Source organism: Phacochoerus africanus, chromosome 4 (assembly GCF_016906955.1).
Source record: "Phacochoerus africanus isolate WHEZ1 chromosome 4, ROS_Pafr_v1, whole genome shotgun sequence".
Taxonomy (NCBI): domain Eukaryota; kingdom Metazoa; phylum Chordata; class Mammalia; order Artiodactyla; family Suidae; genus Phacochoerus; species Phacochoerus africanus.
The window spans coordinates 39996608-40011970 of NC_062547.1; the positions used below are offsets into that span (position 1 = coordinate 39996608).

Here is a 15363-nt window from a genome sequence, read left to right on the forward strand (position 1 = left end):
GATTCTTCTCTTCCCCAGAATATATATACTCTGCTGGGCAATTCCATATATTCTTTAAAACTCCTAACTCTATCCACTCCAACTTCTTTAAGTCAGGTCTTCTTTATGTCTGACTCATTTCTTTCAACCAAGAGCTTCTCACACAAGGATAGTTGTATATACGGATGGATGGATAGATGGATGGATGGCATGCAGGTGGATGGGAAAAAGGACAGGCAGAAATATGCATGGTTAAATGAATGACTGAATTAATATGTGAATGAATCTACAGTGGCATTTAACCAACTCTAAGTCAAACGTGACTAATTTGATAGTCGCCATTTTTCTTTCTTTAAGTGTTCTTATTGAGGTATAATTTACATACCATAAAATTCAAGACAGAGTTTGATGACTTTTAGTAAATGTACACAGTTTTAGAACAATTTTGACACCCTAGCTGGTCATCCTCATTCTTCAAACCCCACCCCAGCATAGTTGCCTGCGAAGTCACAAATCCTCAATTAGTTTGCCACATTTCAAAAGCCTAAAGGTTTTGTCTTTCTTATCTGATGTGTCTGAATAGCATGACATTTAAGATATAGATCCTTCCTCTTCTGGCTATTTGTCTTCAGTTGCTACCTACAGCCTTTTTCTCAAATCCTCCAGCTAACTCTTGGTACAGTTTTTTTCTTCAGCAGCTGGTTATCAACACAGTCTGATGCATGAGACTCTTCAATGTCACTCTCCTTCTTAAATCAATGACTTCCTCGCCCCCCCACCCCAGAATTAGAGGCTGTGACCAGATTATAGAATATATGTGCCTGCACTCATATGCCTACTCCACTATTTATGTCCTTATACTTGAATATATATATATAGTTTTGTTTTAGTTTGGTTTGGTTTTTGGTTTCTTAGGGCCACACTTGCGGCATATGGAAATTCCCAGGCTAGGGATCCAATCAGACCTATAGTGGCCGGCCTACACCGCAGCCACAGCAATGCCAGATCCAAGCCATGTCTGCGACCTACACCACAGCTCAAGGCAACACCGGATCCTTAACCTGCTGAGCAAGGGCAGAGATAAAACCTGCATCCTCCTGGACACTAATCAGGTGAGTTAACTGCTGAGCCACAACAGGAACTCCTTGAGTATTTTTAATAAGTGACTCTAGAGTCTCTCAAATTTAATTAGAAACACAAGTTACATCTTTTAACTAGTGCTGGCCCAAATACAGAAAACACTTTTTTTTATGAAACCTGCCATTTATTGACTTCCAACTGAAATTCCTACAACAACCCTAAAGATTATTATTTTCCTCATTTTACAGATTAGGAAAATGTGTCTGGGACTAAAATTATCCCAGGTAACATAGTTAGAAAGTAGCAGAGTTGCAGAATTACAATTTGACTCAAGTTCTTGCTGAGACCACTAAGAGGAGTTCCTGCTGTGGGACAGTGGGTTAAGAATTGTACTTCTGAGGCTCTGGTCACTGCAGAAGTGTGTGTTTGATACCTGGTTGGTCCAGCCCAGTGGATTAAAAGATCCAGCATAATGTTAGCTGTGGCATAGATCACAGCTGCAGCTCAGATTTAATCCCTGTCCTGGGAACTTTCATATACTGCAGATATGGCCATAAGACCACTAAGAAAATTATCAGTCTATGATTTAAATACTTTGGGCACAGACAACTAACTACTAAAGATTATTCTCTGCAAATATTTGTGGATCTTGGAGTTCCCCTCGTGACTCAGTAGAAACGAATCTGACTAGTATCCATGAGGACACAGGTTCAATCCTTGGCCTCGATCAGTAAATTAAGGATCTGGTGTTGCGGTAAGGTATGGTATAGGTGGCAGGCGCAGCTTGGATCTGGCATTGCTGTGGCTATGGCGTAGGCTATCACCTATAGCTCTGATTAGACCCCTAGCCTGGGAACTTCCGTATGCCTCAAGTGTGGGCCTTAAAAAAAAAAAAAATGTGGCTCTCAACCCTTGCTATATTCTATAAAAAGTTTTAAATAGGCCCATTTAGGACCTGCAGGTTCTGCCAATCTGTTCTTAAGAAAAATTGAGTCCAGGCCAATGCTGTGCCCAAGCATTTCTGGCCTCCAGCTGAGAATATCCATCTTCCTCTAGAAGCAATGACAAAAGATCCCAAAACCCTATAAAAGCACAGGAAATAACACTGACTGTCTAGTATATCCTACTTTACATATTTTATGTCATTACAGCTGGAGCCTACCTGACATTCCATTTGGATATCTTCACAGGCATCTCATGGCTCATCCAGCTGAAACCAAACTCTTGATCTTAATTCCAAAATCCACATGTTATGTTCTCCATATCCATCTGCAGCACCTTTATCCCCTTAAACCATCTTTTCTTTAAGGAGTCATCTTTGTTCTCACTCCTCAAATACTGGCCCTTCCCAAGTTCTATTGATTTTATTTCATAAATATCTCTTGAATCTATCCTCCACAGCAAAATGGAAAACCTATCCCCTTCCAAATTATAATCATCTCTCAAATGGTCAGCACTTATTGGTCTTCCTGATCCCTTCTCGCCTGTCACTTTCCCCAAAAAAAGGATCCTTTTTTTTTTTTTTTTAAACATAAATTAGGAGTTCCCATTGTGGCTCAGGGTTAAAGAATCTGACTAATATCCATGAGGACCTGGATTTGATCCCTGGCCTCGCTCAGTGGTCTAAGGATCCGGCATTGCCATGAGCTGTGGTGTAGGTCACAGATGCAGCTTGGACTGTGGCTGTGGTGAAGTGGCTACAGTTCTGAATGGACCCCTAGCCTGGAAACCTCCATATGCCATGGGTGTGGCTCTAAAAAGACAAATATATATATATATATATATATATATATATATATATATGTAAAGGCATATTTGTTTACATATATATAAAGGCATATTTGTTTACACATATATAAAGGCATATTTGTATATATATATAAAAGCATATTTGTATATATATAAAGGCATATTTGTCTTTTAATATACATATATATATATATATAGTGTGTGTGTGTCTATATATATGATATGTCACTCTCCCTCCTTAAAAATCTTCTAAGGGCTTCCCACTTAAGAAAAATAGAAAATCCTTAACTTTAGCTTGAGACCACAAACAAGGCAGCCCTCTCCATCCATCATTCCCCTCCCACTGTATCAGCCTTTCTTTTAATTCTCTAGGACTCCACTCTCTGTCCTGATTCAGGGTCTTTGCAAGCTTGTCCCACCAACTCAGAACATTATGCTACATCCCTGCCAGGAAAACGTCTACTCAGTCATCAAATCCCAGCTTAAATATAACCGATTCAGGAAAGGCCTTCCTGTCCCTTGGATCTAACGTCTCCTTACTCTCTCCCACACCACCCTATTCCTCTTGTTCACAGTGGTCATCACTGTCACTAATTACGTGTCAATTTCTCTGTTTATTCGTGAAATGCCTATCTCCACATCAGAAGCTCACCACTTCAAGGGAAAGGACTTTACAAATTCGTTTCCCTTGCACGTAAAGCAACAGCCAGCACAGTATAAGTACTCAATAAATATTTATTGAGTTCATGACAATATCCTCCCAGTCTTCCAAAATTAGAATGAAGAGAATCTTTTAAAAATGAAGAAACTGAAACTCAAAAATGTTAACTACGTTCCCTGTGGTTACACAGCTAGTAGGCGATGGGTGAAAGGGAGATATAAACCCAAATATGACTCTCCTACCCAGTGTCTCTCCATCACTCTCCACAACTTCCCAGCCATGATTTTAATCAACAAGGGACAGTCAAGGCTTGCCAACCTTGGCCCGAAGAGACCAATACCCTATCAGTCATTAGCATTTTCCAGTCCGTGACATGCCTTGCATCTTTCCAAAGGAACAAACCTTATGAATTTCTCCAGGACACAGTTCATTATTACTTACTTCTTGAAGAAAACATCAAAAGAAAAATAATCCATGTGTGCTATGTTTTCCATATCCATCTGCAGTACCTTTATCCCCTTAAACCATCTTTTTTTTTTTTTTTTAAGGAGTCTTCTTCGTTCTCACTCCTCAAATACTGGCCCTTCCCAAGTCCTACTGATTTTATTTCATAAATATCTCTTGAATCTATCCTCCATCTATCCAGGACACCATCCATGGATGAGATACTAAGATGAGTGAGACCTACCTAGAGCTTATTTATCGAGCGGTGAAAATGAGCAAATGCTCCAAGGGAGACACAGTCTGCTGACATGGGATTCCAGGTTTTACTCCCATCATCTCCTTGATTTCAGTTCCTGGCAGAGGTGCCATTCATTCATTTAACCAATATTTATCATGCCCTCGCCATATGCCCAGGCATTGTGCTAGACAACAGGGATGTGACAAAGTGCCATAAACAGCATAAACATGCCCTTATTCATCTAACACTCTAGCAGGGATGGCTAGTGGAGTATTGGGTTACAAAGAGATATTGTGACAGGGAAGAGCAAGGTGATTCTGGAATGCATCACAGAGAAGGGGCCTAACACAGGGTATCAAAGAGGAGATTTGAGTAATGAGTGAAGGTGGCTGGACCAAGTGTAGGAGTTCCAAACACAGGAGACAGCATGTGTCCATAACATGATGAAGGAAACTGAAAAAGAAACATACTTTCTTCTCTCATTAGGAACAATTTAAAATTTGGACTCCCCCTAGTGGCCCTATATCTAGAGTTCTATTGCCAGCCAAAGACCAAGAACACCTGTAAAAACTATTTGCTTTCTTTAAGTCCGTTGGCCTCTTCTGCGCATAACAAACCCTGCCCATCTTAATGAAGCCTCCACACGGCAGCTCTTCAGATCCCATTCTGTATCCTTTACAATGACAGCAAAACTATCCACCTATTGTGCTTCTTCTCTAGCCTCCACAGTCAGTGATGGACTGACTTTCCAATTTACTACTTAACTTCTTCCACAGCAAGGAAAGACTAGGCTACAACCACTGGGCAGGACTTAGTTTCTATAAGATAAAGGGTTGATTCTACACAGAGCATCACTGCTTGCCCTCCATCACCTTCTTCCTAACATATCCCCTCCAGGGGTTATCTTCGAAATGATGGACAATCTGAAAATGCACTCGAAATGCCTCTACCCTAACTCAAATTATAGAAATTCAAAACCTGTCACATCACTGCTGCTTGCACAACATTGAGTCACCTAAGGAGTTTATAAGGAATAAACTTAGTACCATATATTCGTGCCTCACCTTGTTGGTAGGAAGACAGCTCCACCCATGGCCTCGCTCTACAGAAGGGATATGGCCCAAGGTTCCTTGGTGGGAACAGGATGTCCTAATGCACTCCACAACACTCAAACATAGAACAGAAGTGTGGGCCCTGGAGGCATGAGGACATTCCTTTAGCTTCCGTGGACAGAGGGTTGTGACAGCAGGATGGGTCTGTTGGAGAAAGAGCTCTGGATTCTCACAGGTTTTATCTTCATTAGTTTTTTTCCCAACAACAGTCAACAATTAAAGGCCTTCCAGTCCAAGGCAGCCTGGCCTTAGTTTCAGGTTTTCTCTCTGGGGCAATATGCCTCCTTCCCAAGGTTCTCAGGCCAGATTCACTATGGCACTTTTAGGGACTCAGACTTCATGGGCTCCCTGAGAATGTATCTCCTCCAACTGCCCTCTGTTCCCAAACTCAACAGTTGAGCACACAGCCCCGTCATTCCAGGGAATACTGGAGCACACAGCTGCAGAGATTTTGATCAGACTCCTTCTAACAATATGCAGAGGACCTGACCCATCTACCAACTGCCAGTTCCTCTATTTAGGCACCAGCTTACATGCTCATTAAGTGCCTCTTTTCCAAGTCTCTCTTCATCTCAAGTACACCAAGATCCTCTAAAACCCATTTCAATTACAAATTCACCTAAAATGACAATGCAGCCTCAAAAAAAAAAAAAAAAAGAAAGAAAGAAAATCATGCAACACCAAGATTCCTTGGGAGGAGGATTTAATTGAAGGGCATAAAATCTTAAATAGTACAAATAATCTCAGCTAATTTCAGTCCAGGCCAGATGACAAGGCAAGTGAGCATGAATTAAAATTACAGATAAACACATTGGGAACAGATGTTGGAAAGAACTTTTTCCCCAACACTGAAAATCTTAAACATGCAGCAAAACGCTCCAAAGTCATCGGCAACACTGAAGATACAATTAGAGCCAATTATGAAGGGACGAAAACCCCCAGGAGTGTGTCAAGAATTCTGGGGCGGGCCAAATGATTGGTGTCTTTTCCTGGAGCGATCCTGAATTGGCTTTTTTCTTTTTTTCTCTTTCCCCGTCTTTAACTGAGAGCACCAGCAATTCATGAGCAACCTTATTCTGCTGGGGCTATATCCACGCTTTTATTACTTCTTCCCAGGCAGAAACCTAGATGTCATTCTGGTACCCACTCCCCCTTTTCCACCCTCGTGGCCTCACACTTAAATGGACAGGCTCCTGCTACAGCCATTACCTCAAGGTAATGATGAGGGTAAACAAATTTCATGCTGCTGGCACATACTGTCCTGAGGCATTAGAGAGAAACTGCAGCTGTGATCAAGGCTGTTTTGGGTGGTGACTGAGACCTTGGACCCCGGCAATTGGGAAGTGGCCTCCTTCCTGCCAGCGTCCATCACCTTGATGCTTTCTTCGTGTGTCTTCCCTAACTGTCCTGCAATTCTGCCCCTAGAAAAAAACCCTGGCAGCACCAGTAGCCCTGTGGATTTAATTATCCGTTCAGCTGATTACCTTCATTTTTCTCTAAAGGACAAAGAAATTAGTTACAGCATGTGTCATGACCCAAGATTTGAAATGGCAAGGTGCCCCAGCACCTAGTCTAGATTACCATATCTGCTGATACCGTGACTATCATAAGTCAATCAGAGCCTCCTCCTTTTTTTTTTTTTTTTTTTTTCCGGCCATGCCCACAGCATGCAGAAGTTCCTGGGCCAGGGATCAAACCTTCGCTTTGGGAGTAACGTGGGAGTAACCTGAGCCACAGCAGTGACAATGCTTAACTACTAGACTACCAGGGAAATCCAGAGCCTATTATTCTTAACTAGATGGTCTTCAGTTTAATTCCCACAAAGAGAAAAACCCAGTATAAAGCTACAGTCTGCACCTCTCTCCTTGACTAGAAGTGAGGGGGTGGGGGAGAGGTACCACCATATAAAAACAGACATGACTTATCAAAAAAAAAAAAATTAGCTTGATAATCAAGCCAATAAGTTATGCCTTGAGCAAACAAGTTATCATTCTGCAAAATGAGTCTTAACACACTTTTATAGGTGTTAGAGCCTGTCAGCTGGTACTAAAGATAACTGCAAAGTCATTGATAGGATGATTCTATAAGGTAGGAGCCAATTTTCACTCCTCCCTCCTCCCCTACATTTAAAGAACTGATTCATAGCATGGGATCATTGAAACAAGTGGGGGTTTTTTTGTTTTGTTTTGTTTTGTTTTTTTAGTTGGAGAGCTTTATGGATATGATATGATCAGCCAATTGGGGTCAGAAAGCAAAAAAAAAAACAAAAACAAACAAACAAAAAAAAACACTCCCTGTGCTTTCTCAAATTGCAGCCAAACCCAGTGGAAACAACAACCCTTGGAAAACTTCAAATCCCCAAGCAGGAATGAGAAAGATTTTGACTCAGGCTTCTGAGCGCTGGTACTGAGGGGTGATTTCCCTCAGACTAATGACCTGACAGCCCCAGTAAGACAGAGAGAGATGATAAATATGCTAATTGAAGGGCCTTCCGTGCAGGCACTGAGAGATGCTGCAGCCACTTCCTTGTCTATAATCAATACTATCAGGACGGCAGACACTGCACAACTGAAAACATACCACTGTTCTTATCCCTTTCAGGTCACTGGAGTCCCAACTCTCTGCTCACTTGCTGCCTGCCAATCAGCAGACAATCTCAGTCCACAAAGCAAATGGTACAGCTTTTCCATATGCAGGATAAAAATTACTTTACATAGAAATTGAGTGTTTCTCACCTTTTCATGACTTTCTATTTTTGAGAAGGGAGAGGAGGAGCGGGGAGGAGAACGGATAATAGACCTTAGAAGAGGCCCACCGGGCTTTCCCAGTCTTATCAACCTCCCTCCCTTCCTCTTGCAAGACTCCACACAGAAAATATGAACACAGAGAAAAAAGGTAAAAGACAAAGAGAAGTCAAGCGGGAAAATATTTCCCACAATGTTGTGAGAGACTCTTGGGCAACTTCTAAGGATGCTCGTGGGAAATACCTTGGAATTAAGAGATACAGCATACCATTCATGGAGAGCAGATGTTGAGACAATATATGTTTGAGCATATCTGGATGGATTTCTTGGTCATCATCCCATTTTACATGTTTATGAACAAGAGAATACACCACTGTGCAAATAAAAGTCATTTTGATTTTCTGATTCTCCAACGTGCAGAGCAAGCCCCAGTACAGGGACAAGGGGACAATGTTCTGGTCTCCTTTGTGTAATAGGTCAACAGGAAAGGAGGTAATGACAGTCAGTGGTGCTGAAAGGAGCTTTAGTTAAAAATAATGCCTTCTTCATTCCGGGGTCTGAATTCTGAGATGGGAGTAACAGGAGAAACCTAAGAAAATCTATATACCCAAATGTTTGTTTTTGTTTTCTCTTTTTAGGGCTGCACCCATGTCATATGTGAGTTCCCAGGCTAGAGGTCAAATCAGAGCTGCAGTGGCTGGCCTACCCCACAGCCACACCAACGCCAGATCCAAGTTGCATCTGCAAACCTGTAACACAGCTCACAGCAATGCCGGATCCTTAACCCACTGAGCAAGGCCAGGAATCGAAGCTGCGTCCTCACGGTTACTAGTCAGATTTGTTTCCACTGAGCCACAGTGGGAACTCCCATCCAAAAGTTTTCATTCAACCCACTCCCCAGGAAAAAGGGTCTCCCCACTGGATCTTTTCTGAAGAGGTGCTCTGGCTCCCTTCAAAACATAAACTTGTCAAGGGACATACATAACTCCCTCACTCAGACACACACACTTCCAAAGAAACTCTCAGCTGCCAAATAAAAGAGCTGGCAGTTTCCAGGATGAGAAGAAAGCAGGTCAGAGGAAGAAGAAAATACTCAGTTTTATAAATTGGCTGAAGCTATGATCTCATCTATGAAGTCCTATTCCTGCCTCCCACATCTCCCTCTAAGCTGAGTCAGGTTTGGTAAAAGCCACCTGGGTTGCTAGCAATGGGAGCCCTAAATGAGTCAACTTTTCAGTGAGATGTCACATCTCTCAGCATCTTCATTGGTTTAAAAAAAAAAAAAGTGTCTGCATTCCAGAGAAGTGCTAGCAGAAGCAATGGCACCTGGTCTATTGTTAACTGGGTCAAAGCAATGAAAATCCTCTTGAATTTCTGTGGGATAATCAATGACTCTGCTCTAATGAAACCATAAATCAGAAAGGCTTTACATAAACTGAGTCCCACTTGGCACCTCAACAAATAGCAAGTGATGGATTTTGCATTAAATTATAAGACCAACTTAACAACCCTATCAGTTACCAATAAATGCATCCCTCTGAAATGTCCAGTCAATCTTCAGTCTTTCTAAAGCACCCCAGCTGCAGATACACTTGTAGACAGGAAAGCAGATATATCACAGAAGATCCTTGGATGGCATGTCACGAATTCTAACAGCCATTCATGGCTATCAGTGTTCTAAGTTTTCCTAGGAATTTTACCAAAACATAGCTCCCTTAGGAATAAGCACAAAGAGAAATCTCAGCCAAAGGTGAAAACAGTCCATGATCAAATATACACATTTATATATCAGAAGGTACTAGAGGAGGGGTCAGGAAATTACAAGCCACCACCTGTTTCTCTAAATGGAATTTTATTGAAACACAGCCACTAATTTATTTATTTACGGATTGCCTCTGCACTTTTGCAATAGAACGGTAGGGCTGAGTAGTCGCAATGGAAACCTTCTGGCCCCCAAAAGCCTAGAATATTTATTTACTTTTGGCCCTTTATAGAAAGGAGCTGCCAATCCTTGTGCAAGAGAAAGGACAAAAAAAAAAAATGTCAGCTAAACTGCTAGGCTCCTGTGTTTGTAACTCTAGAAGCTTCCCGGGTAAACGCAAAAAGGATCTAAAGCACTGGATATGTGACAATGGAGAAGAGACTTTGCGGTGAACAGAAGTTCGAAATAACAGCTATGAGTTTCACTTGATCTGTTTTGTAAGATTTTGAATAAATTTTAGATTCTCCTAATCCATTTAATTCTGCCTGGGTGAGAAGTTTCAGAGAGGAAGTGTTATCTGATAGGGAGGATGTGAAGAAATGAGAATAAATTTGGAAAACAGGAGGATTCCAGGAAGAGGAAGCAAAATAATTTCTGCCCAGGAATAAATTAGCAGCTAAGTGTTACTTACTTGAAGCTTTTTTTCCTTGCAAGAAGTAAAAAAGTTGTATATCAATCCATGAATAAGGGAGTTTCCTTGCAGCTCAGTGGGTTAAGAACACGACAGAGTGTCTGTGAGGATGTGGGTTCAATCCCTGGCCTCACTCAGTGGGTTAAGGATCTGGTATTGCTGTGAGCTGTGTTGCAGGTTGCAGACATGGCTTAGATGTCATGTTGCTGTGGCTATAGTGCAGGCCAGCAGCTGCAGCTCCGATTTGACCCCTAGCCTGGGAATTTCCACATGCCACAGGTGAGGCCCTAAAAAAGAAAGAAAAAAAAAAATCTTTGAGTAAGGCTTCACTCTCTGACATCCTCTGGCAGATTTGGGAAGTGGCCTATGAAAAAAATGTTTACAAATCCTACCCATGAGAAAAAGCTAATAATAACTACAATGGTCATTATAATAACTATTATTGCAGAAACTATCATTATAATTATTATAGGAACCATCATTTATTGGATATCACATGCTTAAGTGCTTACGCATGATCCCATTTAGTCTTTGCAGCCGTCCTATAAGTAGATAGGATTATCATCTTTTACAATTGTTAAGACTATACAGAGGAGGGTAAATTAGGATGTACACATTTCTTTTTCTTTCTTTCTTCTTCTTTTTTTTTTTTTTTTTTTTGCTTTTTAGGGCCGCACCCATGTCATGTGGAGGTTCCCAGGCTAGGGGTCCAGTCGGAGCCGCAGCTGCTGGCCTGTGCCCAGCAACACCAGATCTGAGCCACGTCTGTGACCAACACCACAGCTCACGGCAATGCTGGATCCTTAACCCACTGAGCGAGGCCAGGGATTGAAAACACAACCTCATGGTTCCTAGTCGGATTTGTTTCCACTGCGCCATGACCGGAACTCCAATGTACACGTTTCTAAGTAGCAAAATTTCAGATGCATGTTATCATCAGCACACTATTCCTTAAACCTTTGTGTGTCCCCCACCCACCTCACCCAAGCCCCATCACCAAGCCCTCTTACCTCGGCAGACACTGCAGCACTGATTCTCTGGGAGAATGTGATCCTTTTCTGAGCAGTTCAAAGGAGGGCACGCCTCGGTAATTTTCACTAAAACTCCACTCTGTAAGCCAAATAATCAGGAAACAAGAAAACATTCATATTTTTAGCTGATGATTCAAATGTGTAATGCTCATCATTAACAACCTGCCGTGAGAACAACCTACAATAATTAACCGTACTCCCAGGAATCCCACGATAATGACAAAGTCACACATTGAACCGATGAGACTCCTGGAAGAGAAGGCCAATTTCCCTTTCTGTCCCCAAAGAGCCTCCATTTCAACAAATGGTTTTTGACTGTCTTTTATGCAGCAGAATGTCACCGACAGTGTGGAGCTGGTACATTTTTAACAACTGACTGTTGGAGGGGGGGAACCCTAATGTTATAGCATTTGCTGATTTCTGTGATGTAAACACCCCAACATTGTGAACTATCAACATGACACCACTAGCCGTGGAGTTGGGAAGTTATGTACAGTGAGCTCTCATGAGATTTTATGAGACCATTTCGGCACTGCACTGGATCACAAGCTCTGTGGACTCAAAGATAAATACGACATTTTTCCTTGCCCTCACAGTTTGGATGGAGGGAAGAGGAAAAAAAAAAAAAAAAAAAAGATTCCTAAACTAAAAACCATAATACCATACTGCAAATTCTAAAAAATGTGCTCTAAGGTCTGATAACATGTCATGAGAGAATAATTAATTTTGCCCAAGTTGGGAGAAGAGCCACATCTGAAGGAACCAAATAATGGAATAAGATAAGGAAGAAGAGACTTCCCTGGCAGAGGAAACAGCCAAGAACCAAGGTATACAGGTATGGATGAACTGAAAGAGGCTCAGTTGGATGAGCATGATTTATTCCCTAGGAATAAATAAAATCACTTCCAATAAAATTTTAAACATTCAGCAGCTGAATCCTCGAGACCTCACTTCACCAAAGGTGCTCCTTGTTGACACCACTAGCATCTATATTTAGCTTCACTCTGAATTTTTTAAATTAGTTCATTAATTACAATTTAAAAAGGGGTTGAAAGTCCTTTATTTTATCTAAACTGTGTTTCTCGCCCATTCTTAACAGAATGGTTAAGGCAACCAAGAAGCAAGCTCAGGAAAAGGAGTCTCAAGGCCAAAAGGTAACTCTCAACAGAGTTAGGAGAATAGAATGGAGCTGGGCAGCCAGAAGGGATGGAGAAAATCTTGTCTCCATCTCCAAGAGAGGCTGTCATTCCAGTGGCCCCTGAGTTCCCTGATTTGGCAGGAACACCCATTATATCAGGCATATTCATTCTCAAATATAAACATAAACTTTTTTTGGGGGGGGGGATCTTTTTAGGGCTGTACCCACGCATATGGAAGTTCCCAGGCTAGGGGTCAAGTTGGAGCTATAGCCACTGGCCTACACCACAGCCACAACTACTCAAGATCTAAGCCACATCTATGACCTACATCACAGCTCATGGCAACACCAGATCCTTAACCCACTGAGTGAAGCCAGGGATTGAACCTATGTCCTCATGGATACTAGTTATATTCGTTTCCACTGAGCCACAATGGGAACTCCATAAACATAACTTTAAGTATCAAATATAAATTTAATTTCCAGCTACTCATCATCTGGATTAATGGCACCATGGTTTCCTCTCCTTTCTCAGAAATCCCAGCCCAGGCAGTCCAGCCTCCAGCATTCCCAGTAGTGTCTCTTGTTCCCCTTTGCTCTTCATTTCTTGATCTTATCCCAAGGTCATCTAGAGCTCTTGCTTTTCTCTTGTCTTAAAATTGGCCCCAAGACTCTGAGAACTGATCTTGCTACTTACCCTTGGCTCCCCTTGTAGCTACATTCTGTTCTCACCCATCAATCCAGGCCATGCCAGGTGGCACTTGGCCTCAAGAGCTAGTACCAGCCTAAGGTCAATGTGCCTATCAGCTGTACCTCATTTCAGCAAAAGGGAACCAACCAAATTATCACAAACCACTTGATGTTAATAACCTTACTATCATAGCAGCAGAGCTAAAAGCAAAGGAAAACACAATGCTTAATTTCTTACCATGGTTGCCTCTATTTCTATCCTTCGATATTAATATATTTGTTCATTATCCTGACTGCTTGCATAAACAAGAGTGGTAGACACTGTTGGATCCCTTTCATCAGTTCCATGTGCCCATCCCCCAGCTCCAAATGCCTTTCTGCTAATGGCTCAACGTCTACCCTCAGAAGGGTCCCTTTGGGTGCTGAAGCCACTATGCCCATGCAGGGAGCCAGTTACCTCCAAGTTCCACGTCCCCAAATACCAAGACCCAAAACCAGTGACTGACACACATAAGAGGCTCCTTACCTCCAGGGAAAATAATAGCTGTGGTACAATTTATAGTCCAGAACCCCTGGGGGATCAGGGTACCTCTACCCTTCCACCTAAAACTGCACCCTTGCTGAGCTTCCTGTCCTCCCCTAGCCTGCATCCCCCACACCCTTCTGCTTCATCCTGGGAGCCCTACTCTAAAGAATCACTTGTACCAAAATCCTCAGCTCAGGGACTGCCTCTGGGAGAACCTAAACTAAGACAATAAAGTCCACACTTGCTGTCAAAAAAATGTGACAGTTAAAAGACATGATTTCTAGGTGGTGAGATTCTGGAGTGATTTCCTTTTGCCTCCTTGTATTTCCTTCCTTCCTCTATATTCCAAATTTTATATCTTGAGTACATATTTGCTTTTTAAAAAAAAATAAAGAGCAATATTCGAAATGCTACAGAAGACATCTAAAAACAATCATGCACGAAAGCTTCTTTTTTAAATCTAAAAAGCTGCTTTGATTGCCGATTAAATCAGTCCACAATTCCAATCAACCTTTAATATATTTCATGAGTGAGATCGTAATTCCAAATGTTCATATAGAGACAAACCCCTCAGCATGAATTTGAAAATAATAGCAGAGTTCCCGTCATGGCGCAGTGGTTAACAAATCCAACTAGGAACCATGAGGTTGCAGGTTCGGTCCCTGGCCTTACTCCATGGGTTAAGGATTCGGTGTTGCCATGAGCTGTGGTGTAGGTCGCAGACATGGCTCGGGTCCCGCGTTGCTGTGGCTCTGGCGTAGGCTGGGGGCTACAGCTCCAATTAGACCCCTAGCCTGGGAACCTCCATATGCCACGGGAGGGGCCCTAGAAAAGGCAAAAAGACAAACAAACAAAAAGAATAGGAACTGTGATTATGGTAATGTAAGTTTCCCCAAATCCACTTCGTCCAGCCACATATTTTGACACAAACCTGTTTTATTTTCAAAGCTTTACTAAGAAGCATCTGGTGATTTTTTTATGATTTTTATTTTTTCCATTATAGTTGGTTTACAGTGCTGTGTCTATTTCTACTGTACAACATAGTAACCCAGTCACACAGAGATATACATTCTTTTTCGCACATTATCCTCCATCATACTCCATCGCAAGTGACTAGATGTAGTTCCCTCTGCTATACAGCAGGATCTCATTGCTTATCCACTCCAAATGCAATTGTTTGCATCTATTAACCCCAAACTCCCAGCCCATCCCACTCCCTCCCCTTCCCCCTTGGCAAACACAAGTCTATTCTCCAAGGCCATTGAGTTTGTTTCTTTTCTGTAGATAGGTCCATTTATGCCATATTAGACCCCAGGTATAAGTGATATCATATAATCGTCCTGATCATGGCATGTTATTTTACGACCTTTGGAACCCGCATTGGTGGAAAAATATAACTGATCTATTCTCTGTGGCTTAGAGTGACTATCACCATGTCACTAGTCAAATATAAACACTCTCAAATTCTTTACTTATCACGACGCTCCAACCTGAACTTCTAGTAACATAAAAACAGCATCTTTAAGGAATTTAAAAAAAAAAATGTTAGCCCCAAAAAACTGTTGCTGGGCAGGAATA

The 15363-nt window shown here is 41.8% G+C and overlaps 1 protein-coding gene across 2 annotated transcripts in view; it reads right to left on the bottom strand.

The window, feature by feature from the left end:
• The window catches only part of NELL1 (neural EGFL like 1), a 936230-nt gene that overhangs the window by 682732 nt on the left and 238135 nt on the right, over nucleotides 1-15363 (bottom strand). For both annotated transcript variants that reach the window (XM_047776133.1, XM_047776134.1), the window contains exon 11: nucleotides 11411-11510. In XM_047776133.1, coding sequence (XP_047632089.1) covers nucleotides 11411-11510 — 100 coding nt within the window. The remainder of the gene's footprint in view (nucleotides 1-11410; nucleotides 11511-15363) is intronic.